General features: G+C 49.6%; 1 protein-coding gene across 3 annotated transcripts in view; it reads left to right on the forward strand.

Moving 5' to 3' along the window:
- Positions 1–27,049, forward strand: part of TENM4 (teneurin transmembrane protein 4) — a 390,035-nt gene that overhangs the window by 312,537 nt on the left and 50,449 nt on the right. For all 3 annotated transcript variants that reach the window (XM_036259322.1, XM_036259324.1, XM_036259323.1), the window contains 6 exons: positions 7,025–7,144; positions 12,061–12,322; positions 15,300–15,567; positions 18,214–18,357; positions 20,532–20,781; positions 22,662–22,682. In XM_036259322.1, coding sequence (XP_036115215.1) covers positions 7,025–7,144; positions 12,061–12,322; positions 15,300–15,567; positions 18,214–18,357; positions 20,532–20,781; positions 22,662–22,682 — 1,065 coding nt within the window. The remainder of the gene's footprint in view (positions 1–7,024; positions 7,145–12,060; positions 12,323–15,299; positions 15,568–18,213; positions 18,358–20,531; positions 20,782–22,661; positions 22,683–27,049) is intronic.

Raw genomic sequence — 27,049 nt, forward strand, 5'->3', positions numbered from 1 at the left:
GGCGTGTAATCAAACAGGGTTTTAGGAGCCCTGCTCTGATGGTGTTCACTCTGGGTTTTGAGAGAGCTAAAACAATACAGATTCTCCATTGTTCAGGTGTGTGTCTGTGTCGGACAGTACGTAGTTGGAGAGGTGAAGTGACTTTCCAAGCTCTCACGGATAATAAATGATGCGTCGTAAATTTGAATCTGGCTCCTCAGCAACTCTTGCGAGAATGGGCAAGTCCATTCCTTGTGTGGACTTCGTTTTCTCACCTCTACAAGGAGAACTTTGAAGGAGATGACCAGGAGGTCTCTGCTTCCATGTCATGACCAGTGGGTTCCCAAGAGTAGGAATATGTATGTACAGGTGGAAGACATCAGACTAGAAAAGCTGGTTGAAGACGCTGAGGCAGGCACTGGAAGGGAAAGCGAGACAGAGCAGCGCCTGTGGCCGGGCTGGGAAGAACACCTTGGAGGCTGCAGAGTGGACAGGCCCAGGCTTTCACTGGGGACCCCCTGATGGGGGTAGTTTGACAGGCATGAAGTGGGCCCAAGTAAGGTTCTTACAAGACGTTGGGTAACGAGTAGTAGATGCTGGAAAGATCCCCGATCAGTCAGCATGAGTTAGCAGAAAACAGCTTATGGATTGAGTCGGTGCACGTCAGGCATATAAATCTGTTTAAAATATGCAATGCGAAGGAGTGATTTGCATAGCCAGTAGGGGCACAGAGGAGCAAATACTTGAGAGCAGAGAAAGACTGAAGTTGCTTTTTGCTGCCTAGCTCCCAAATGATTAGTCCAATCCCCTGAATGTGTTTCCTTGGCTGTTTTCATTTAATAACAATGAAAGGTAAAGCTGCAGTTTTTCTCCCTTCACCTTTCTTTATCTGCATGTATAACATACATTGAATAACAAATCTAACTTAATTTCTGGCGTTGTATTTTTTTTTGTGGTTTTTTTTGTTTTGTTTTTTTAGTTTTAAGTTTCAAAAAAGAGGTACAGAGGAGGAGTCTGTGGACCCAAAGTAGGCAGCCTGCGAGCTGGGGGGGGGGGGGGGGGGGGCGTGTCCTCCAAGGGAGGAAACCAGGCTTTATGTGCCGCTTGGGTGGCTCGATGCCCTAGCCATAACCCTGTCAAGGTCAAGTAACTCCCGGTTCTCGGGCATCACCTTCCGTTACAGAAACACATCAGTTCTTTATTCGTTCTGTAGAGAATGTATCGAGAGCTTACTCTGTACCTTGTATTCAAATTCCAGGGCAAACCTTTGTTTGGGTGGAGGCTTTCTTCTGCCCACTCAGAAAGGGGCATCAGCCGTGCTCAGGGCTGGGTTTACAGCACTGAGGGCGAGGTGGGGCCCTGACTTCAGGGAGCTCACCGTCTGCTAGCGGAAAACGATCGCCCGATACGGGACAGCACTCAGCGTTTTTGCAGAGGAGTCCAGAGGGCTAGGAGTGCTGGGGTGCTGTTTGGTGGGTACCAAGAGTGAGCAGGCAGTTTTCGGGTGAACAGGACAGGTGGGCGTTTCCAGATAGAGAGAGCAATTCAGAGGTAAGTATAAGCGTGTGTGGGCTCCATGAACATGCTGGAGCCTGTAGCAGAACTTGAGTGGGTCTGACTAGCACCAGATTAAAACCGGCATCCATTCTTAAATATGCATTGGATTCTATTTTACAACCCCCAAAACTTCAGCCTGCATGGACAGAGGAGAGCATGGAGGTCCGGAGAGGTCAGAGGACTTTGCAAGGTCATACCGTTAGAACTGACTCCCTGCCCAGGGCGCTCTTCACCACACTCCTACCACCTCCCCTTGACTGACAGCTGAAATTAGGTTATTGGCTTGATTCTGCTTCGCAGGGGCTTTGTCTCTCCAACAGTTTCCTGCCTTGATCCCAAACCTGGCCACTGTCCTCAGGAAGCAATCAGGCCGACCTTCCCCTCACTGGCGTCAGCACAGGCACCTCCGTCAGGCTCTGAGTGTATGACTGGACCAGTGCCAGCATGTTTGATGCCCCTCTTGGCCTGGCACAAGCACTCCTTCCTGGCAGAGTTCACCCAGCCTAATTGCTTGTTTTGTATCCCAGCTGCCTGACATATGCCAGGCTCATGTGCTGACTCACTGGTGTCAGAGACAACTACGCTCAGGCGTTCAGCTTTGGGGAACTCCCGCGGGCACCTGGGGACTGCATGCACGCACTTCTGTAACCCCGGCCCCTAGGACAGTGCCTCGTTTGTAGTAGGTGCCCCATTGTTTAATGGAATTAAAGTGAATGTTAGTGACGACAGATATGCTACACAGTTGTAAGAGTAAGGACCTAGACGGAAGAAGTCCGAACTTTGAATGTCAGCTCAGCCAGTTGAATTCTTTGCTGTCTGTCCTTGAGCAAGTCTTTTCTCCCGGAGTTTCAGGGACTTGGTCATTTTTACCTAACACCGTCTAAGGGAGCAATATTCCATGCTCACCCTGGCCACTGGAGACGTGGTCCCTGCCCTCCTCTAGTTCACATGGAAGAAGGTGCAATAGCTATGAAAATGTGAATGATACAATTCTATGAAAACCACAATCAGAGAGAGATACCTACTGGCTTTGAGGGGGCACAATTCACTGTGCCAGGAAACTTTGGTAACAGCCTCACTGAGGTGATGACGGCTCAGAGGGGACTGAGGATGAGTAAAAATAACACCCCAAAACTCCGTTATGCCCAAACAGTGACCAAGGGAAAGCAAAACACACCAAAGATAGGACAGGTAATAAGAGGATCATATGAGCCAGCCGGGAAGCCAAGTTGGTGACCGTGATTTGCACCCTGTGTTAGTGATTTCTCACCAGAGTGGTCTTCCACTGTGGAATCTCACAGCCAACGAAACAACTCTTAGCCACATTGACCTTTCTCGGGGGGTCAGTGTTGCAGTGGCGTCAGAAGCCGGCTCCCATCAGCTCATAAGAACTGACTACTAGATGTCCAGGAATTGTGTAAGCTAGTTTTGTTTGTTTTTTAACAATTTTAATTGATTTTTTTTTTTTTTTTTTTGGAGAGAGGGGAAGGGAGAGGGAGAGAGAAACATCAATGTGAAAGTGAAACATCCATCAGCTGCCTTCTGCACGCCCCCTACTGGGGATGAAGTCCACAACCCAGGCGTGTGCCCTGACCGGGAATCCAACTGGCAACCTTTTGGCGCACAGGACGATGCCCAACCAACTGAGCCACACTGGCCAGGGCTGCAAGCTAGTTTTTAAAACAGAACTATTATCAAAATTGAAATTAAATAAATTATATTAAAAACTGAGGTGATAAATAATCAAAACTCATCGCTTCCTCGTGATTTTACTGTGATCTTTGTGCCGGAGTTTATTTAGGTCTATTATACGTCCGTGGTGGAAATACTGTGCATCTCCTCAGCCCTGGGTCCACTGACATATCAGCGGTAGCTGAACTCCATCATGATGGAAGTATTTACACCACAGAAATAGGCAGATGCTACAAATTAAAGCAGTTTTTCTTTTGAAAGTCAGTTGTTCAGTGTTTAGCAGTACACCAGTAGTGGTATCCATTAAATAAATGGGTGAAAAGGAAAGCCTTTGGAAGCCCAAAATCCACATCTTTTCAAACCTCCCTGGACAAAAACATGCGGCAGGAGACACATTTCAGAGCCCTCCACAGAGCAGACTTCCCCATCTCCTTTGTTCTAGGGAAGGTCTTTATGTTAAACTGGGTTTTCTTGACAACTGAAAATCACGGTCAAACAGAGAGGATGGAAGTGTTTTTCTCCAGGAATTCCCGAGCCAAATGCCTGTTTTGGCAAGAGGCCTCTGTGGCCTCCAGGGGCGCAGGGAGTCAACTTAATCTTATCCAGAATCCAGAGCAATCCACAGGAGCCCGGGCTAACATTACATCTGCTCGGGCTTGCTGAGGTGGAGGCCACATGATGGCCAAATGGTGCCGATTTAAAGTTTCCCAATTACCCGGGAATCCCCAAAGAAAGATAAATCAGAGGAGGCTGGCCCACATGTGTGAGAGGGGCAGCAGTCAGGGCAACCCCCAAAAGGAAACCGTTCCCGGAGGGCTGGTTATTGTCCAGGCGGCATCTGAAGACACGTGGCAGCAGAAGGCTGGATGGGGGCCAGCGGCGGGGGATGCGATCTGTTAGTAATCCTCCAGAAGGACGGAGTTCCAGCAGTAAGAAATCCAATTTTCCTCCATTAAGGAAAGCATCTCTCAGTACCAGCTGAATACAATTGATGGAATAAATCTTTCCCATTAGCAGGGAGATAATTTTGCGTAAATATATCGGGAGACCTTCAGAGCAGGACTGAGCGTCTTTGCTGAGCCTCACCCGCTTAACTTGTTTGCCATGTAATTGCATTTAGACCAAGGGCCTCGGAAGGAAACCACTGACTGAATTAGCATTAACCAGATTGTGTGTCGTGAGGTGCGGTGGGGTGGGGTGGGGTGCGGTGGGGTGGGGTGGGGAGCGTGAAGCATTGTGGGTAGTCGTTCTTGCCTTCAGAAAGGACAAGCTGACTCTAGTGAGACCAGCTGCTTACAAGCCTGGTGTTAATTGCTTTTCTCATCAAACAGAGAAAAGTTTATCACTCTAAGATGGTAGAGATGTAAGCACCTAATAAAGCAGAGGCTGAGCTTGAGATTTTTTATGAATACCCACAGATCTCATCAGTAGCTCTTCCCTGGGCCAGAAAAAAAGCCTCTGGACCGAGGTGAAGGGAGAAAGTTGTGGGCACAATCACCACCGCCTGCGTCTTTGCCCGGGATCTGTCCTGTCAGGGAGGGCTGCCTCCCCGCGGCCCGGATCCCGAGGGCATTGAGCACAGAGCGCACCTTCGTGGCCACCGTCGTCAGTAGTAAACAGACTGGTCTAGAGTCGGGCCCAGTGTTATGAGGCCTGGGTTCAGGGCCCGGCTCTGCCACCACCGCCCTGTGTGGCTTGGGGCAGATAACAACCTCCGTGGACCCGTTTCCTCTAATTCCACTCATTCAGTGACTTTCCAGCTGGCTTTTCTCTGGCTTATAGGGACCGAGACTCCACAGAATTCCTTCAGAATGACCCCAAGAGAAAAGGGGGCCCCCACCTAGCAGATCTTATTTGTATTTGTTTTCCACTTTGGGGTCCTTATAAAATGTCACCTGCTAAAAAGACTGTTTCTGAAATAGTAGGGGGCAAAAAAACCATCATTCTAGATCATCTCTAATTGTCCAACTTATTTACTTAAGCCACTATTTTTTTTTTTTTTTAAACAATGACCTAGAACTTGTTAGGCATTTCCAGGCACCACAGAGAGAAAGAAATAGACCTTGACCCTGCCCTCAAAGGGTCGTGACCTCGTGGACAGGAGAAACCTGGACAGTGAGGTAGGGTATCGAGGTGCAGAAGAGAGTGGCTAGTTCTAATCAGGGCCATCGAGAAGGGCTTCAGGGAGGAGGCATCTCTCGAAGCTGGGTGTTACAGGCCGAGCGCATTGGGAGAGGGGTGCAGGGATGACATTTGAGGCAGAGGGGAGAACACTGCACCAACACAGAGGCTTTAAACAAATTTGCCTGGTGAGTGCGGGGAAGGCAGATGGTTAGTTATCCGGAATGTAGAGGGAAAGAGGGACGGGGGCCATTGGGAGAGGTGACAGTTTCAGAACCCGCTCCAGGGGGATGATGCCAGCGTCTGCCTGTTTGCAACGCCAGATGGGAAGAAGCGCCCTCTATTCTGCTCACTTGCTTGTGTGTCCACGTCCAGTGAGACTGGGCGTGGCAGTGGTAACCACTGCCCCTTGTGGAGATCGCTCTGTACCAGGGTGCAAAAGGGCTGTCGCACACTGTGCAGGCTTAGGGAGCTAGAAAGTCATAGAGCTGAAGTTTGAACCCAAGTCACGGGACAGCAAAGTCACACACGACTACACTGTTCAGTCGTCCCTCGCCACTTCATGCTTTGACGTTCACTCCATAGCAGTTTTTTCAAATATGTCCATTACAAAGTTGATCAAGACAGTGAAAATAATACAGCGCGTGCTCGGTTGTCTGAGTCAATTATACACTCCTGTATTACAATTACAATTAAAGTTACTGTACGTGTAGACTGTAGGCTATGTACTCGAGCACCCCAGGAATCCTTCAACGCCAGGTGCAACCGCTCGAGTCTGGAACGGATTAACCGCGCTAAACGAGGGACGGCTGTACAGCCCCCTCAGAGCCCTCACAAGGGGGCATCCGTAGGAAGTAACCTGTGAGTGAGATATCTGGAAACATCTCCCAGTAAATATTCATTTTTTAAATTTGTTTATTTATTGAGTTGAGAGAGAGGGGGGAAGAAGGAGGAGGAAAACATCAATTTGTTCCACTTATTCATGTACCCATCGGATGCGTCCTGCATGTGCCCTGACCCAGGATTGAACCCACAACCTTGGCGCATCAGGATGACACTCCAACCAACCGAGCCACCCAGCCAGGGCCTAATAATATACTTTAGAGGACACTTTGATACCTTAAATTGAGGCAGTGTGGGGGGGGGAAAAAAAGAAGGTTATTGTTCATCATGAGTCAACACTATGACCCCAGAGTACCAAGACTGCCTAAGTGACCTGCCTTCTTTCTTTTTTTTAATCTTTATTGTTAAAAGTATTACAGATGTTGCCCTGGCCGGTTTGGCTCAGCGGTTAGAGCATCGGCCCGCGGTCCAGAGAGACCCGGGTTCAGTTCCCACTAAGGGCACGTACCTCAGTTGCAGTTTGTCCCTGGGCCCAGTTGGGGTCATATTGGTGGCAGCCAGTCGATGTGTCTCTCTCACATCAATGTTGCTCTCTGTCTCTCTCTTCCCCCTCTCTCCCTCTTGCTCTATCTGAAGATGAATGCAAAAGTGTCCTCAGGTGAGAATAAAAAATATATATATATATATTACAGATGTCCTCCATTTTTCCGCCATGGACCCCTTCTTCCCTGCTCCCACCCACCTTCTGTCTTCTGACCTCCTGGGGTACCCTGCCAGCCAGGGTTCTGAGCATGAAAAGTAGATCATGTCATTTACTCTTCTCTACCCACAGGCATGCATGTGTTATTCGTGGTCAAGTGATGACATCAGATGGGACCCCACTGGTTGGTGTGAACATCAGTTTCGTCAATAACCCTCTCTTCGGATACACAATCAGCAGGCAAGATGGCAGGTAGGAGATCTTTTGTGGACCAGGGTCAGCGAAGGCCCTACTGTCGTGGTCTTGCCACATAACTGCTGCTGGAATGATGGCGGGACTAGGTTCAGAGGACGTGAATTCAGATGCCCTGTTCTGAAGCTCACTACCTGTGTGTCCTTGTGTCTCACTCTGGCCTGAGTTCTTTAGCTGTAAACTAAGCAATTTCTTCTCTTTTGGTTCCCACAGTAAACCTAGGGTACCTTAGATGTATTCTTCTGCCTCATCACTCAGGATATAAAATACTCCCACATAGACCACTGGTACAGACCAGAAAGTCCCAGAACTCTTAACATCCCTACTGTGTTTTCTCTCTGCAACCGCCTGGGTCAGAACTGGGACCTTGGGTCCCTCCGAGAAACATCGGCAGGATGGAGTAGTTATTTTAATCGCTCCAGCACTCCCATTGGATAGCTGTGTGTTTTTGGACAAATCTCCTCACCTCTCTGGGCTTCAACTTCTTTCTCTGTTACATGGTCCTAACACTATTTAGCTCACAAATTGGTTGTAAGGATTAGATTCTATGATGGATGGAGAAGCACCTTAAACATAGTAGGTGCCTGATAAATCTTAGCTCCCTGCCACACTCTGGCTCATTGTATTTCCAGGGTCTGGCATATGGTAAGTATGCAATAAGTATTAGCTGTTTATTAAACTTACAAGCTATTAAATGACGAGAATGTAGTGATTACAGTACAAACAATGAGAACGTTTTGGAGAACGGGAGGGGAAGGAGGGAAGTGGAATATTTAGGCTGTCAGTGGTGACAAGTCCTCTATTTTTAATAAAATCAGGTACTGGCAGTCCATCTGGCTAAGTGTGGGCCCATAAGGTTGATTTTCACTCTGTGTTGGAAATTATGCGCCAGCCTGATTGATTTTAGCACCTCTTTAATCCAATATCAGATGTGAACATGTCCCGGCCGAGGTGATAATGAAGTAGAGGCTCATCTGTTTGTAGACATGTGTGCCTCTTAACGGGGTTGGCAAGCTTGACACGGGAGCCCTCTCCCCTCCTCTCACTCCCTGTGAATGGGAAGGGGCCCAGCTGGAAGAGGTTGGCGGCCAGTCACCGGGGGTCATCTGCCCAGGCCAGGCCAGGCCACGGCTCCCTGCCCTGCACACGTCCCATCCCAGCAAGGACGCCAGTGCAGACTTCCACTGCGGCATGGAGGAATCTCCCTCCGCGTGCTCTGTCTGAACTACCTTCCAGCTCGGACTGCCCGCGCTATGGAAACAGCAGGTGTGAGCATCCTAGGCAACAGTTATTCTGACTACATCATTACCTGCTAAGAAACAGTCGTCAGAAAAGAGCCACAGGGACTGCTTCTTCTTTTTAACCATGAAATTTGACCATCATTCACGTGAGATGGCAAATCGTCCGTCCTTCGCCCTGCTATGCTTGGTTAGGTTGGGTCCCTAAAACACTAGAGTCGCACAAGTTTGGTGGCCCTTAGGGAAAGTGCATTCTAGTGCCCCCAGGCTTTGGTCCCTGCCATTTGTGCTGCTCCTGCAATCTCTACTGCCCCTTGAGAGTGTGGGGTCCCAGGAGGTAAGCCTCAGTCATAGTTCCCGCGTCTGCCTGCCCAATTACATGTTAGGAGCCTGAGTGGCCACAACTGATAGCTTGAGTTTCAGAACAGTTCTTAGCAGTGCATTATGGGGCTTAAGTTTTCTTCCCAACTTAGACACTACATAATGCATGGGAAAGTCACTGCCTATTCTCTGAGTGTCTGAAGATCCTTGTCTGTTCTATGTGAATGAGGAGCATCTGCTCGTTTTCCTCCCCCTCTTCCCTGCCTCACTTTCTTTCTTCCCTCTCAGACCCTGGGAGAAATGGAAAAGCTAGAGATATAGTGGGAGATGACAGCCTATATAGGCAATCCAGGGATCATGCCTACTCATCTCTGTAACCTTCACACCCCAGGTAGTCTCTCGTCCAGCCCCCCTCACACATATACACACAAACATACATACACTCATACACACAGACACACAATTCATACATACATGCTCATATACTCATACACACACTCACACACACATACATGCATACACACACACTCATACTCATGCACGCACACGCATACACACACACTCATACATACATGCACATATACTCATACACACAAACACACACTCACACACATACATGCATACACACACGCTCATACACTCATACATTCATACGCACACCCCACACTGAAATGCCAAACCTACAGTTTTAACAAGAATTCATAAACAGGAAGCAGTACCAGAAAGTTGGCCAAAAAGATCATTAAAGATGAAAAATAGAAGTCATGAAGAAAAATTTCAAAAGAGTAGCAGACAAGAGAAGCTGTTCAAGCTCATTGAATTGAAAAATGGGATTATACCGAGCATGCTGCCCAGGGAGTGGGCCCAAGCGTTCCCCATCCATTATCCCGTCTGTCTGATTAAAAACTCTGCCAAGTGATTACGATCATTAACTTCATTTTACATGAAGAGATTGAGGCTCAGACAGGTGACATAACTCACCTGTGGAGTAAGTACGTGGCTTGGACTGGCCCGAAGCTGCTTGGGCTTCATCTGAGAACCATGCCTTCCCTTTGGGGTCAGGTTCAAATCCGTGTCCACAAGGTTTCCCTCCAGATGACCAGGCCTGGCCTTTGGCAAGAGCTAGTTACCCCGAGCCTTGCCCAGGCCAGCTGCCCCAGCTTGCTCACAGCCACGAGCGTGTGTCCTTTCATGCTTGTCTTCACTCCCTCCCCAAGGTCATCCTCTCCTGAAGGGAGCTTGTAAGTTGGGCCAAAATGCTGTTTGATGGTTAAAAAATGTTCTGTCAAAGCACAGATGCTTTTCGGTCTCCTGGGTGTTCCCCAACTATAGACATTCTCCTGGAGAGCCATGACCTGCCGCCTTGGCTCAAAACAAGCGCCTTCTCTGCTGTTTCTCTTTCGTGACTTATCAGAGCAGCGTGGGGCCCGACTTTCTTTACCCAGGTGTGGGCCTAAAATGAGCTGAGTGAGAGGCGGCGACTTCTGCTAGGACAGAAGAGTCGGGCTGTGGAGTGTGGGGACCGGAACAGTGCTAGGACAGACAGTGCCGGGCAAAATCCTTCCCTTCTTCTAGAGGAGGGAGGAGCAAGCTGGAGCAGGGAGCCGCAAGGTATTATACCACAAGGTATAATACCCGGGGTAAAGGAGAGGTCCTGCGTTGGGGTCTCTCAAACCCACTGCACAGGTCAGCGTCAGGGTGACGTACGCTAACAGCCAAAGTAGGAGGAACTTGGGGCACTTAGCGGGGTGTAGGTTCAGTTGACGGTATCACTCGTGCGTTCGTTCGTCCAGCACCGAGTGATGTTCCAGAAAGACAAGGGGCAGTGTCCCTGGGCAGAGAGTGAACGGGGTTCCAGGGCAGCGGGATGCGGGCTGCGAGGAGGCGTACACAGGCGCAGCGGCCCGGGGCAGGGAGCCAGACGAGGACAGGCCTTGGAAACGCATCCTCAACATAATAGGAAAAGGGACTCTGTCCAAAGAGACATCACAGCCAGGAGGTGGCAAGTAGACAGAATCACTGTCCAAGCCCTGAAGGACGGTCAAAGGCAGAAGGAACAGACTAGTTTGAAGTCACTTCAGCAGTTGGAACAAGGACCAGGAGCTAAAGAGTTATAAGGAGAGGGATCCAGGCTCAGTTTTAAAAAATCTTAATCAGCCCTGGCCGGTTTGGTTCAGCGGTTAGAGCGTCCGCCTGCGGTCCTGAGAGACCCGGGTTCGGTTCCCGCTAAGGGCACATACCTCGGTTGCAGTTTGTCCCCGGCCCTGGTTGGTCGTGAGGGTGGCAGCCACTCGATGTGTTCCTTTCACATCGATGTTTCTCTCTCTCTCTCTGTTCCTCTCTCTCCCTCCCACTCTACCTGAACAAAAAATGGAAAAATGTCCTCGGGTAAAGATAAAAAAAAAAATAATCTTAATCAGAATTAACTTAAGATCAGATAGTCCTGCTATGAATATAGCAGGCTCCTTATCACTGGAAGTGTGCAAGTAGAAACCAAATGGCCCCTTGAAGGTGAGTGTGTAGAAGAAACAGAGCATCAGATTGGGAAATGAACGAAGGCACTCAGAGGACGCTGTCACGGAGATCTCATCTCTACTGGGGGGCCAGGACTCAGTCTGCTGGTTCCCCTTTCACTTCGAGTAGACTGTGGTTCTAATTGTGCCATCTCAGGACCGCAGGCCAACGCTCTAACCGCTGAGCCAAACCGGCCAGGGCTAATTGTGCCATCTCTAAATTGCTTTGCTATTTTTTAATCCCAAAGTCCTGTGTTGAGTAATCTATCATAATCAGAGCTGAAGTTGATGTAGAGTCATAGAATCGTAGTGACTTAAGGAGAGTCCATTTGAACCTTTACATTTCATGGGTGAGAATTGAGGATCAGAGAGGCTAAGTGACCTGCCCAAGATCACACAGTAGTTCATGACAGAGGCAGAACGAGGCTTATGGTTCCTAATGCTGACTTTTCACCAGGGTTCAGCTCCAACGGGCGCTGAGTACCAGGAGCACCATAGCAGAGGCTCGTCAGCTGTCCTGTGTCTTGGCAAATCGCTCTCCATTGCAGTGGTTTTTCATTTGGTTTTGACAAATTTTCTAGTTTATTTAAAAAAAAAAACAGTGCTTTCTGGAAGATCTGTTTCTGTTGGAATATCTGTTTCTGTTTGTGGCTGCAGTGAAGCTTTTTAGTTTTTTTTTTAAGTCTCCTCAACAAGTACTCAGACCCTTTGGTGTAATTTTTTTCTCCTTTCTCCATCTTTCTCCTCCTTCTGCTCTTTTTCCTTTTCCTCTTCATCATCTCCTGTTTCCTATTTTTCCTGCTCTCTTTTCTTCTCTTTTTCTCCACCCTCCCCTCCCAAACAGCTTTGACTTGGTCACAAATGGTGGCATCTCCATCATCCTGCGGTTTGAGCGGGCACCTTTCATCACCCAGGAGCACACCCTCTGGCTGCCCTGGGATCGCTTCTTCGTCATGGAAACCATCGTCATGCGACACGAAGAGAACGAGATTCCCAGCTGCGACCTGAGCAACTTTGCCCGCCCCAACCCTATTGTATCTCCATCTCCGCTGACCTCCTTCGCCAGCTCCTGTGCAGAGAAAGGCCCCATCGTCCCGGAAATTCAGGTACCCAGCTTTCCTAACTGCGTTTCTCCATGTCTCTATTTCATTTGGGGGGTGGAGGAGGCTCTCAGAGACAGGGGAAAGAGAGACCCCATCAGCCCACCATGCAGAATCCAACTGCCTGGCACCCTGCAGCATAAAATAAGATCCAACTCCCCTTCCACGTTGCCATCCAGTTCTCTTTCCCTTTTCTCCAAGCTCCAGGGCCTGCCCCCGCCCCATTATTCCTGTTAAAAATATTTATGACAATAGGTCTACCAAGCAAAGTGAGACAGAGGGTCCCGGATAGCACCATAATAAAGGTGAGGTGAGAACATGTCAGTGAGGTGCCTAGCACAATGTCTAGCACCTAGTAAGTGCTCAATAAATCTTAGCCATTATTATTAAGATTATCTTACATGCTCTGCCTTGGTGCCCATTAAGGATCGCTTTGGCAGAAATCTACGCATGCCAGTGCTTTACTTAATTAGCATTAAAAGGAAGTCATTTGGAAAGATGCATTGTAATCTAATAGAAATCAAGGTAGTTTCTTTGCCTAACAGAGATGTGTGGAGTTGAGTCTGTTCCACCATCCCCGCCCAGTTCCCTACGACAGGGAGGAAGCCTGCAGAAGAGGCCGGGCGGCGGTGCGGGGAGAAGCCCGCTGGCCCTGCCGCCTCACCAGAGCTCTAGCTGTGTGCCTGCTAGCGGAGCGCCAGCGCCGGGGCTGATGGAGCGGAGGGTTGTGGCGTGTGTGTGTGTGTATTTCATGCCTGGCTGAGCAAACACATCCCTCTGCGTGTGCCCTGTTGAGTGGCTTCAGACGCCAGCCCACAAGAAGGAAATACAACCGTTTTGAAATTCTTCTTGCACCCCAAGGTTGAAACCTCAGTCCTTCTCAGAGATTCAGCACTAGTCTCCTGTCTCAACTACGAGGCTGACCTTTCTTATGAAATGGTTGTCAGTGGAGACAGCGCTTGCTGGAGAGGAATAATTTGTTACTCAACCCCGGTTCAGCTCCAGCTAGATATTTTCCCAGGAGCTGGGACTTTGGAACAAATGAGGCGAAAGGTCCCACCCTCTTTACAACGCTCCCTGGGCTGGGTGTCTCTGAGCCCAGCTGGGTCACATACCTTGCTTATTATCAGGTTGATGAAATACGTGCAAACAAACTGGGTTTTCCCAGTCATCAGCCAGCCTTTGCAAGTACTGGGAGATGTATATTTTAAAGGGTATGTTAAAGAAAGTAAATATTTGCCCAGCCGGTATGGCTCAGTGGTTGAGTGTCGACCCATGCTCCAAGAGGTCGCAGGTTCGATTCCCGATCAGGGCACATACCCAGATTGTGTGCCCAATCCCCAGTGGGGGTATGCAGGAGACAGCCAATCAATGCTCTCTTTCATGATGTTTCTTTTTTTTTATCCTCACCTGAGGACATTTTTTGCATTTATCTTCAGGTAAAGCAGGAGGTAGAGAGGGGGGAAGAGAGAGAGAAACATCGATGTGAGAGAGACACATCGACTGATTGTCACCCACACAACCCCAACCGGGGCCGGGGACCAACTGCAACCAAGGTACATGCCCCTAGCGGGAACCAAACCTGGGACTCTCTGGACCGCAGGCCGATGCTCTAACTGCTGAGCCAAACTGACCAGGGCTTATCGATGTTTCTATCTCTCTCTCTCTCTCCCTTCCTCACTCTCTAAAATCAATGAAGGAAAATAATTTTTTTTAAGAAAGTAAATATTTTTGAGAGCATCAGGATGGCCCTTGGAGCCTGTCTGTGAGTCACTGCGGTTTAGAGCCTGCTTTGCCTGGAACTTACAAGCTGAAATTTAGGACGAGTGCTTTGGTTTAGGCCTAATCCCTAAAATTTTGTGAAGTCGGGAGAATGGGGTGGGATGGGAGTTCACGCCCATATATGACAAGCACGGAAAGGCCAGTTCCTCTGTGAACACAGGAGGAGGATAATCACTGTCCTCTTAATGGCTATGTTAGCCTCCATTGATTTAGTGTCCCCTTGTTGAAACAGAGCCCAGAGCATCAAGCCGATAAAAGTTCTCTGCTTTTGCCATGTTCCAGAAAATCCTGGCATTAATTTCAACTCCACACTGTGGGTCTGAGCCCATCACACACAGTTGCATCCCTCCCCTCACCCGGCACAGCACAGGCACCTGCAAAGTGTGTGCAACCAATTCGACCTCTTTTTATGGACGAGCTGGAGGCATTAGCCACAGGTCTTTGGCAGGCTGTGCTCTGAACCCTGCATAACTATTTGGTCAACATCTCCTAGTCTCTGTTTACTTTCCTGAAGGAAAAGCCATTGGAAACAGATCTTACTTTTGGAAAGTTTTGAGAGAGAAACAGTCCTTACAGAGGTAGCTGGTTACATTGGCCTGAGGGAAAGGTCTGTGTTCATACTGTCCCCTGCTCCCAGCACCACCACCCCAGCAGCACCAGCAGCCACTCAGTAACACCTCCCGAGTCTCTGTTATGTTCTGGGCACTTTGTATGTGTGGCCTTACTCAATCCGCACACTAATCCAGTGAGGAAACTGAGATTCAGTGGTTCCATGAGTTTTCTAGAATGACACAGCTACTGAGTGAGAGGTGACATCATGATGAGTAGTTCACACACATTATCATACATGCTACTTTCAATATGCAATGAGCTGAGCATCGTCATCCCTGTTGAATGGAGGAGGACCTGAGGCTCCGTGAGGCAGGGCTATATGGGACAAGAGCTGACCTTGGACACCAGGCCTTCTGACTCTTCTTTCCTCCTCCAACTCTCCCTTCTCTTCCCTTTCCTCCTCGTCATACTCTGCTTCCTACTCTTCTTTCTTCTCTCCCTTCTACGTCCTGTTCTTCCTCTCCCCTCTTCCTTCCTTCCTCCCTGCTTTCTCCTCTGCCTCTTGAACACCCAGAGTACAAGGGGCGATGGTCATCTTTCCTCCACCAGTGATTCCATGACCGCCACTTGCTGTGATCTGTCTCTCTAGGCTTTGCAAGAAGAAATCACTATCTCTGGCTCCAAGATGAGGCTGAGTTACCTGAGCAGCCGGACCCCTGGCTACAAGTCTGTCCTGAGAATCAGCCTCACGCATCCTACCATCCCCTTCAACCTCATGAAGGTCCACCTCATGGTGGCGGTTGAGGGCCGCCTCTTCAGGAAGTGGTTTGCTGCAGCCCCGGACCTGTCCTACTATTTCATCTGGGACAAGACAGATGTCTACAACCAGAAGGTGTTCGGGCTCTCGGAAGCCTTCGGTAAGTCTCCCAGCCCCAGGACTCAATACTATCCTCAGAGAGATGATAGACTTGGGGGAACAAGGCCCTTTCCCACCTCCCATGTTCCTTCTTGCTCCTTTCCTCTTCTCAGAAGAACCCAAGGCTTAGTTGGCCCTCAAGATCTTCCAGTGACCCTCTCTGACCTACAAAATGTACTCAAAGACCTGAACGTGGAAAACTTGACCATAAAAAAATAATAATAATAATAATAAAGAGTTACAAGACTAAAAAGGCCCTTGAAGAAACACTGTGGTGGTATGTGATGGGTCAAAAGAGGTTTTATGCCACCAAGATAGAGCCGTGTGGACATTGCTGGGGTCCCCACAGCCATCGGGCCCGGACCGGCCCATTAGAAGTGCGGGTGTCTGAAGCTCCTTGGTCTCTCCAGTCTTCCTGAAGCACAGGAGTAAGATTCTTCCATCAGCAGCAAGGCTGTTTGGCTTCTTTACCTTGTTTCCAGTCGCAGAGGTTTTCTCTTTTGTGCTGTTGTTGCGTCTTTTTTCACGATGAAGCGGAAGGTGACTCCAGCCTCCCCTAGAGTCCCAGCCCCAGGCAGACCTCAGGCTTCTGGGAACTGGCTGTGCTCATTTCGGCTTCTGAATTAGAGCAGGATTGGTTCCGAGCTGGACTGTTAGCAGTCCGAACCCTTGAAGAGCAAATCCTCCAAGCACTTAGAGCTGCAATTTTCCGCCGGAGTGCCACAAGAATTTTTAAAACATGCAATACCTGATTATTTAGTCAGGGCCACTGGCTGCTTTTCCCTTACATTGTCAAATAAAAAAAATGACAACAGCCAACACAACAATAGCCGTCCAGTATGAATGAATCAAAATTATACCTATTGTTTTTGTCAGATTGGCAAGAAATATATTTTTGGGTGTGCCACAGAATTTTAGTAATTAGTTCATGTGTGCCATGAGATGAAAAGGGTTAAAAAATTGCTAACTTGTAGTAATAGCCCAGGAAGTCCATTCTCATCTTGAACTTGACTCCAGTTTCATTCCCTTTCTAGATTCGGTAAAGGAGAAAGAGGAAGCAGAGAAGGAGTAATGCTGTGGAAGGGAGGGAGGGAGGGAGGGAGGGAGGGAGGGAGGGAGGAGGGAGGGAGGGAGGGAGGGAGGGAGGGAGGGAGGGGAAAGGAAGGAAATAAGAGAATGTCTGATGAGCACCTGCTCTGGGCAATGTTCTCCTCTGTACTTTGGTATCTCAGTTAATCCTCACAACCACCCTATGGGCCAGAAATTGTCTCCAAATTCTGGTATCTCAGTTAATCCTCACAACCACCCTATGGGTCAGAAATTGTCTCCAAATTCTGCATGAGAAAGCTGGAGCCCAAAATGGTGAGGTGACTTCCCAGAGATGTGCGAGGAAGGAACAGAGCTAGATTTCCCCCAGATCCTTCCTGTAGTTTTACATCCCACCCTGCCCCACAAGGACACACTGGGAGCAAAGACGCCATCTCTCACTGTCCACAATCCCTTCTTTAAGCCAAACTACCTCTATGGCTCTTCAGAAGCAACCCAGCCTTACAGGCTCTTCCGAAGAGAGGGACACACTCCGAGCTCACCTACCTGTCACAGGGGAAGTGTCTGCACAGCGAGACCTCCAGCATTTCCCCAGCCATAGCTCCCTCCTGCCACAGATGGCCAACAACCTTTTATGGTACCTAAAAGAAAGGTTAAGGGGCTGCCCAACTGTTCATTCCTGTCTTGAGCATGTAGTAGGATACTGTTCACTGGAAAAGAGTATCTGCACAAAAAGATACTCGGAAGAAACAGCATTCCCGGCTCTGCCAGTTCCTTTCCGTAGGGCAGTCATGGGGCTTTTGACAAACGGGGAGCCTGCACGGGGAGCCTGCATCCCAGTGGCCGAGGAGGCCAGGGCTTGTGAAACCCGGGGATTTTCAAGCTGTGAGACCTCAAAGCCACCTCCAGCTTTCAAAGTACCCTGAGCCCCTTTCCATAAACTCATTATAAATGATCTGGATCTTTCTTTATGAAAGTAATACTATTCTCATTAATAAAAATTGGATAAATGAGCAAAAATAACAGTAAAGTCATACTTGTTCTTCTAAGCAAATACAACCACTTGCTAACACTTCATTTTTTTTCACGTATGGTTTTTCTTAACACAGATATGATACTGTATGTAACTGGTCTTTTCAACTCAGCAACAGCCCTATGTCACGCATGGTCATTGTAACCGTAATTCCCAGTGGCTGCATAATATTCCTCCAGTGCATACACTTTGGTTTGCTCAGCCTCTAGCCCCTTTTGAACCTCTAGGTTTCTTCCAGTTGTCCACTGTTGCCAATAAGGCTGCCGGAAATACTTTTGTGCCTAAAGTATCTTCCATACTAAAGATTATTTCCCTGGAGTCCATTCACCTGGATCCTTTTAAAAAGTAGTCAGTACATTTGTTTAACTTTTCCTAATAATGTGCGATTGCTCTTCAAAGAAGGGATATTAAGGCTCGGCACCCCTGTGTTAGTTCTGCACCTGTATCTGGTTCCACTTAGAAATAGGATCCTTTTTCCTGTCCCACAAAAGACAGGCAGGTCTGCTCACCTGCGGCACACCGCAGATGAGGCTTGCTCACCCGGCCGCCTGTGCCTTTTGCTTGCAGTTTCCGTGGGTTACGAGTATGAGTCCTGCCCAGACCTGATCCTGTGGGAGAAAAGGACAGCCGTGCTGCAGGGCTATGAGATCGACGCTTCCAAGCTGGGGGGATGGAGCCTGGACAAACATCACGCCCTCAACATCCAAAGTGGTGAGTGGATGGATGCAATTCCCAGAGCCGGGCCAGGGCGGTGACCCTTGTCTCACGTGCCCCGCCAGATGAAGATCGCACGCGTCAGCTTCCACAGGCTGGTATGTGAGCGGTCGGTCTGACGGATTAGTCAGCCAGTGTCCCTGGGTCCTTGCCCTGTGCTTGTCGCTGCTAGGCTCGCAGAATAGAAAGACCTCGAGAATTTACCCTGGCCAGAGGCCAGCCTGCCCAGGCAGTTTGCATGCTGTGCCGCGGACAGTGCCATGGCAGAGGGCGCAAGGGCACGGGGGCACAGAGGAGGAGTGCTGCACTCAGCTCCTTGGTCCAGCGAGGTGCCTCCTGGGAGAGGCTTCCGAATCGAGTCTCAGAGGGCCGACAGGATCAGCCCTGTAGCTCGAGTAGGGAGAGCGGCCCAGGCAGAGGGCACGGTATGTGCCAAAGCACTGGAGCCTGAAAGAAGAGTAATTGGACAGAAGATTCATTATGGTTTGAGCAAAGGGTGAAATGAAGCGAAGAGCAAAAGCCAAGGCTGGGGGATAGGGCAGCCGAGCCCTTCAACTTCATCCAGAGACCAGTGCCAAGACCCTAAGGGTTCGAAGCATGCAGGTGGCACAGACCTGGGCCTCCATAGCCCCCGTGGGCTGGGATGAGACCCCTGAATGTGACACATGTCAGACATCTCCTAAGCTGTGGGTGCAACGAATGCCTGTCGAAGCCACCACATGTTCTGGGGGGAAGTGGACAAACGAATTCTAAAATTTAGGGTAGAAGAGAGATTTGTAAATAGCTGAGGCAGTCTTTGAAATAAGAACCAAAAAGAGGCACACGCCCCATCTGAAGCTGTCTTAGGAAAACCGTTCTGTCTAAAGCTTGGGGTGCTGGCACAGGACCAGATAAACAGCCCCCATGGGACAATTCAAGCAGTCCAGACACGGGCCTGTGAGTAGTAATTAGGACTAGGTGTGGCCGTGAGTGACCAAAAAAAAAGTCAAAATAACAGAGTTGCAAACATGTTAAACGTTTGCTTCTCACTCCCCTGAAAGCCTGGAGCTCGACGCCCAGGGCTGGTTTAGCATTCGGCAGGGTCTGTCCTTCCCTGTCGTGGCTCTACTCAAGCCCCCGTCCCCAAGGTCATGGCCCAAGGTGACCACCTCAGCTCCAAACTTCACACCCACTTTCCAGCCAGCAAGGAGGAAGGACTGAGGGCGAGGCCCCTCCATCGTGAGCACACCCCAGCAGCTGCCCTCCCTCTCCCCCTTACACACCACTGGCCACATCTCAATCACCTGCCGAGTGCAGCTGCGCACCAGGCTGGGGATCGCGGTCAGTTCCAGAGAGCCCCGTGCCCAGCTAAACACAGGGGCTCTGTCACTGCAGATACGGACGGGGGGAGGGGGTGAATACCTGCAAGCTGCTGCCACCCACCATGTGTGCACCGGAACTGGGCATACGAGAGAGGGAGCATCGCTGAGCTGAAGGGCCATCTGGGCCCAAGGAGAAACGGGGGTGTGAGGTGCTGCTTACAGGTCATTGCGGTCAGTCCCTTCATTTTGCTGGTGGGGAAACTGAGGCCCACGGGCAGTTAAAGCAGTGAAGGGACCAGCAAGATCTGCGTTCAGCCCGTTAGTAGTAAAATCAGGTAAAAACCCACTTCTCTAGAGTCTACCTTTGAGAAAAGACTAAGAGTTCATTTCCCTCACACTGATACCTACTGGCCTGGTTCTAGGTTGGGCACTGGGGATATATAAAGGGAAAAGACAGACACAGTCCCCATACTTGAAATGGTATCAACCCCAAGAGAGGAGAACAGGCAAGCGCAAGAGGAGTTCATGCTGCACGGAGACTGGGGAAGGTGGGGGAGGGGTGCGCGTCTGTCTGCAAGGCCGCGGAGCTGAGTGACTAAGAGCCCGGACTCAGGACTGCTCCCACTGTCGTCCCTGTGGCCTCGGGTGAGCCACCCAGCCTGTCCCCTGTGAGCTCACCGAGTTGTGAGCGTCTCATCAGCAGAGCAGTATGTCCCGCTCAGGGTTCCATTCTGGGGGTGCGGCAGCCTTGGGAGATGCCTGGAAATGACATTCCTTGCATTCCTTGCGATGCCAAGGCGACTGTGACCAGCCACAGCAGAGAGTCTTTTCCTGCTCCGTGGGTGACCCGGCTCTCTGTCCGTGCCGCAGGCATCCTGCACAAAGGGAATGGGGAGAACCAGTTCGTGTCTCAGCAGCCCCCCGTCATCGGGAGCATCATGGGCAACGGGCGCCGGAGAAGCATCTCCTGCCCCAGCTGCAACGGCCTTGCTGACGGCAACAAGCTCCTGGCCCCCGTGGCCCTGGCGTGCGGCTCCGACGGCAGCCTCTACGTGGGAGATTTCAACTACATCCGCAGGATCTTCCCCTCGGGGAACGCCACCAACATCCTGGAGCTGAGGTATGTAAGGTGCTGCCCATCACGGTTCCTGCTGACGTCTCTGCCTTCCTATGGGCCCAGCGGGCGTGACCCCCAAGCCCAGAGAAGGGGCAGGACAGCACTCGCCTCTCAGACTCCAGGAATTCTCATGGCCAAGGCCCCACGGCCTTGGGACCACGTTTGACCCCGTCCCTTACCACTCACAGTTAGGAGCAGGTCTCTTCAGATGCCCAGTCCTGAGGTAAGGCCCACAGGCTAAAGTAGGCATTGTCTCTGCCTCCGTGGGGCCGGAGAGGCAGCTGAGTCAGCCTTCTGTGTCCTCGTCCCGACCTCGGGTGACGGAACACAGCCACACTGACAGCACCGGGAAGGGTCTGCTGTGTTGGGTTTTCTCCACGCCTCCCGCACCCAGATCTCTTTAGAACAGCACTGTCATAGGGTGGGTTCTGGGGCCACAAGAAGCTATCGTTACAGACGGGGCGCCCTGCTCTCCCTTTGAGGAGAGATTGCACCACAGTCTTCACGACTGCTTTCTCCTGGGCTGGGATCCAGGTGGACAGGACAGCCCTTGGGCTGGAACGCCGTCCTCCAGCGTGGCCACAGGCGACGGAAACGCCCTGTGAGGCCCCGACTATGGCCAGGGTAGGAGTTCTGCAAGACAGTTCTTACTCTTGCCCTTGGAATTTTAAACACCTGCCAGAGGTCCAGCTTCTAGAATGGCGGACCCAAACCCAGAAGGCCATCACCAAAGAGGTGTCACCAGTGAAGGCCACTCTGGCTTAACGCCTCCTTGAGTTATTCCCTGGAGGTGAGGGCCTGCTAAGAACCTCATTCTGCAGCACACATGTGACAGGGGGGACGGTGTGCTGGCTGACCAGCAGCCATGACGGCCCCAGGAGGTTGGTGTTTGCCCCCACAATGAAGGGGACAATGAAGGAGAGGGGCTTTGCATGAAAAGAATTAGAAGCTCACATTCTGTGGGTTCATAGGAGATCAGAGATCAGGCTGAACGAGAACCAGGCCATCGATGGAGTGTTCTCTGCCTTTCTGGTCTCTTATGAGTTTGATTGGCAGAGGCCTCTGTCAAGGAAGAAGGAACCCTTGAGCGTATTTGCTTTGGTCAAATGCTCATATTGTCTTTCCACCTCCCGTACCGTGATGGAAAGAACCATAGACAAGGGGGTCAGCCCACCTTGGCAGACAAGCTGGACAACTTTGGGCCAGACACTTACCCTCTCTGGGCCTCCCATTTCGATCTTTCAAACAAGAGATCCCAATTTCCCTGTCTCCCTCCCACCATTTTGGGGAGATCATGGAAGACAGCGGGTAAGGAAGGGAGAGGAAAATGAAATTTGGAAAGAAAAATAAAGATATCAATATATGTCGTATCTTGACATATTTTCCTTCCAGTCTTTTTTCCCAGGCCTGTTTCTCTGTGTTGCTGTCTCCCTCCTAATTATAGCATACGTCCAATTCTGCATTCTGTTGGGAAGATAATCATGGTGGGTTCTGCAGGCTTTAATAACTCCCTTTAATAGCACAGCAGTGAGCACGTATGTCTCTGGGGCTGGGGCTGGGGCTGGGGTGAGGGCCCGCGGTTCCCACCTCCGTCGGCCCTGGTGGAAGCAGCAGCGTGCGTCCTCCTCGCCCTCTTCCCCAAAGTCAGCAGTGGTGCAGGTGGAACCGTGCCTCTCCCGTGCTGCGCAGCTGCTTACGAGTGAGCTCACTGACAAGTAATATCCAGTGTGAAATAGATCAGTGTCAGAGCTGCTAAGTCTTTATTTATTATAGTATTGTACAGTGCCGTTGCTGTCAAGTTTTCAGGCTGCTAATAATGCTTCTAACCCTGCTGCTAACACCTCATTCTTTCTTCTATTCCCTGCTCTCCTGTCTTCTGTCAGAAATAAAGATTTCAGACATAGGTAAGCCAACCAGTGGGGAGTCCCCGCCTGCGCTCTGCCTGGTTGCATGCTGTATGGTAAGATGCATGTGTCGGTTTCAGGTGGCTCAATGGCAGGTGAATCCTGTGTGGCTGGAGCTGATGGGGGGCCATCAGTTACGGTGAGGGGAAGGCATTAATAATGGGGGACTCCTTTCACCCCCAGCAAAGTGCAGCCGTTACTCTGGAAGTCTGTGGACATGACAGACTGAAGTAATAGGGGAAAATGTAACCTTGGCATAGTAATTTGAACACCACAGTCCGCGTATCCTTAGAATAAAGGAGGACGTCATCCTAACTGTGCTGAGTGACTGACGGTCACAGTGGGAAGTCTTGGGAACATCTCGATTAGGAAGACAGGGTTCAGATTGCATTTCTGTGGGCATACCAGGTGCCTCGGGTCTGATGGCTGGGGTGCCAAGTGACCCCGCAAGGACAGAGTAGGGGAGGATTTCCAGACCCGACAGACCACCCCAAGAGAGCGATCCCCAAACTGGAATTTTGTCACAGCTGATTCATCATGTGGGCTCACAGTGACACAGCGGCAGACAGAACTGGGCCTCATCAGACCGACCGAGAGAAGAGTCTGCCTGCCGTCGCCGCTCGTCACTGCGGTACTCGTCTGACTCCGGGTGACAGTCACCTCAGAGTCCCCCAGCCTCACACGTGTTTGGGTGACTTGAAAGTTGCCGTGGGCAGGGGGGCTGTGGCCTGCACTGCCGCAGAGTACACTCAGTTACCCACACGGGGCTGAGATCAAAATGGCAAGTAAGGGTGATGCCAAGTTGGGATAAAATAAAGTCAGGATGGTAGAAAGAAGAGACCCAAAATCCAAAAGTGATGAGATTTATATCTATGTAGTGAGATATAATATTAATGTAACAATCATATATGTTAAATGTATAGATAGAGCTTTTTAGTGTGTAGCAGAGAGGGATAACCGATTTACATGGATTACAGTTGTTCATCCCCAAACCACCCTGTGAATTAGGTACCCATGATATATCTAATGTACAGATGACAAAACTGAAGTGACCTTGTGTGACCTTGAAAAAATTACTTTATTTCTTTGGGCTTAATTTCTAACTGGAGGTTAATAAAAATCCATGGAGGTCGTTAAAAGGTTTCAGAGGATGTTCGTAAAGTATCTAGCATTGTGCCAGGCACAGAAGGAGTTCCAGAAATGGTAATAATAATAATAGCTTATTATTATTATTATTATTATTAAATGGTAATAATAATGATATATTATTTTTAACATCATCATAACAATTATATGATGATGATGATGTCTCCATCTTTCTCAAAAAAGGAATTCAGTCCTCTTAACAACCAAAGACATAGGCATTAAAGTAAATTAAATAGAATTTGGAAACAAAAGAAAAAAGGAGGCAACACATATATGTGATCATATATCAAGTTAGACTCTGAACCTCCTGCCAGCCAGAATAAACAGGGAAACATAATTATTTTTATGGTTCGCATTATCAGAAATGGGAAAATATGTTCACTTCTCAGAGGAGGGATATTTTTCCTGCACTGAAATCTGAAACAGATGTTCTGTGAGCTTGGTCTAGATGATACTGAACTACGGATTGATATATGCCCTCAAGTTCAGTTTTTCAGAAAGCCCAGAAATACGTTTCATAGGAAGATCTTCATTGAAAACCTAGCATTTAACATTAAAACCTTGACTCAGTGATGTGACTGCCTGGGACGCAGCTGGGGTACAGGGGGCCTGGCTGGGAAGCTTCGCTGTGCACGCATGTGACCTTGGGCTGGTCACCTTGCTTTTTTGGTTTTTAATCTCATCATCTGTAATTGAGAGAGCGGTGGTTTGGGTGCCTTTTGTTTCCGATGGTTAGTGATCTTTTCATAGATCCGTGGTATAATTTCAAATCCACTTTCTCGGCCTCTCTCAAGTCATTGTTTTTCTCGGGTGCTCAAAACTACTTCTAAAGTGAACCAAAGTGGGGGGAGTGAAGGACTCTTTCTCTGCCCCTCGGTTCTCTGAAGTCAAGCCAGAGCGAGAGGACCTGGGTCCCCGCTCTGCTTCTAACTGGCCCTGGACACTGACAAGTCTCTTCCTCTCTCTGGGCCCGCATGTCCCCAGCAGTAACTGTCAGCAAATGGATGAAAGAACTTCCGAAATCTTGTCCACTTTACCCATTAGCACTTACTGTCTCCACTGTTCCCAGGAATGACCTTTGGCTCAGGCCGGTGCCCTCAGCCTGCGGGTGTGCCCCTCAGGGCAGTCTCCTCTCCACCTTTGGCCCTTTCGGCCTCCATGGCAGTCCACCATACTGGGCACGTGCCGTCCAGGGACCCCAGTCCTTTGGCCATCTTCCTCCATGGACCCTGTCAGGGAATAAGAATCCAGATCTCTTCCCTAGGATCATGGAGGCTCATCTCCACAAATCCCAGCTATACATATTCTGTTAACTCTAAGAGGGTCCTTAACTGCCCCAGGAAATAGATTGGACAGGTTTAGGTCTGCCATACTTGGGTTTTCCATTATGCAATAACATACATATTCTGGAGGTGTCTCATGGTGACCAGCTGCCATTTATTGGATATTTTTATTTTTAATGGAACAGGTACCATGTTCAGAGATTTATATTCTTTATACACTATTCAAAGTAACCCTTTGAAAAATGTGATTATCCCCATTTCCCCATTTATCAGATGAGAAAACAGAGGCTCAGAGTAATGAAGTGCTTTGCCCGAGGGGGTATTGGAACCCCTGTCTATGTGGCTGTAGTACTCAAGCTCTTCCCACTGGTTCTAAGAACCAGTGAATCAAGTTCCGCCAGGGCTGCCACCAGGTGTGGTCAAAGGATGCTCCTCTGCCCAAGGCAGACCTTACTCTCAGGCACAGGGAGAGTTCCCACTCAGAAGCAGGAGCTAGATTGCCTTTCATCTCAAGAGACTCCTGGGCTCACCATCCAGAAAGAGGTCAGAGTAGGCTTTGGGCTCGTTCACGTCAGGAATGAAGCCCTTACTGTCTTAGACGGAACAGGCACCCAGGTGTGGTAGCAGATGTTTCTGCACCGTGACAGCCGTCTGTGCAGCTGTGCTCTGCGGACCGTGGCTCTGCTCCGGCAGAGGTCCAGGTGCCACTCCCGCGCAGGTGGCATGAGGAAGAAGGGGGCTGGAGTCTGTGCAAGAGCTCTACCAACTGCAAAGGGCTGTTGAGATGTTCCATTCATGTGATCCCAACGACAAGCCTGTGAGCAAAGCCGAGCAGGGACGTAATCATTAGACAGCTAAGGGACCTACAGCTCGAATAGTTTGGGTGATTTGCTCAAACTAGAACCCACATCTTATAGGTTCAAAGCAAGTGCTCGTTCCCCTAAACTGAAGCGACTGCCAGACTCAAATGTGTCCTTGGGCACAAAAGATGGGGCCACAGCTTTTATAGACTCTGGAACAACCCTGCCAGTGCCAGCCCCTTCTGGAATTCCCAGTCTGAGAAACCACACGAGGGGCACTTCTCTGGGCAGTGCAGGAAGACATGAGCCAGAAGCTCGGGGGGCTAATCTCAGTGGACAGGGGCCCTCGTCATAGTCCCACCGGGACCCGTTTTCCTGCCAAGGTGGAGAGCACCAGTTTATCATGAGCAATGTGCAAAGACATGAAATAATCACCCTTTCTGCACAACTGTGATCGGGAACGCAGAAAGATCGAGGTTGCCCCGGCATTGCAGAGTGGGACCTAAGGTCACTGCACTTTATTTAGTCAGAATTGGTGCATCTGGAAAGATTAAATCGGTTGTATCCTAGGGTAAGTCACAGGGACATTTCACAGGATAGCTCCCCTGTTGACACCACCCCCCAAAAGAGAATTAAAAGGAAAACTCAGTAATTTGATTGAAAATACCATTTAAATGAACTAAAACTGGAAGGGTCATCCACTTTTTTTTTTTTTTTACCCTGATCTGGGGGTATATTTATTAATTCTAGAGAGAGAGGAAGGGGGTGAGAGAGAGAGAGAAACATCGATGTGAGAGAGGAACATCAATCCGTAGCCTCCCATTCATGCCCCAGTCGGGGATCAAACCCCATAACCTAGGTATGTGCCCTGACCAGGAATTGAACCTGCATCCTTTTGGTGTAGGGAACTATGCTCCAGCCAACTGAACCACTTGACCAGGGCGAGATGTCGTTCACAAAGCAAGTGGCTGCTATGGGCTAGAAGGCACCAATCTGAATTTTGGAAATACAAAAATTAATAAAATCCCGTCTCTTCTCTTCAAGTATTGACTGTCAGATGTAGGAGACAGACACATAAATAAATAGCCACCACATTACGTTACGTGTCCTGTAACCTAGATATGAATGGCGGGGAAGG

This window comes from Molossus molossus, unplaced genomic scaffold (assembly GCF_014108415.1).
Source record: "Molossus molossus isolate mMolMol1 unplaced genomic scaffold, mMolMol1.p scaffold_m16_p_13, whole genome shotgun sequence".
Lineage (NCBI taxonomy): Eukaryota > Metazoa > Chordata > Mammalia > Chiroptera > Molossidae > Molossus > Molossus molossus.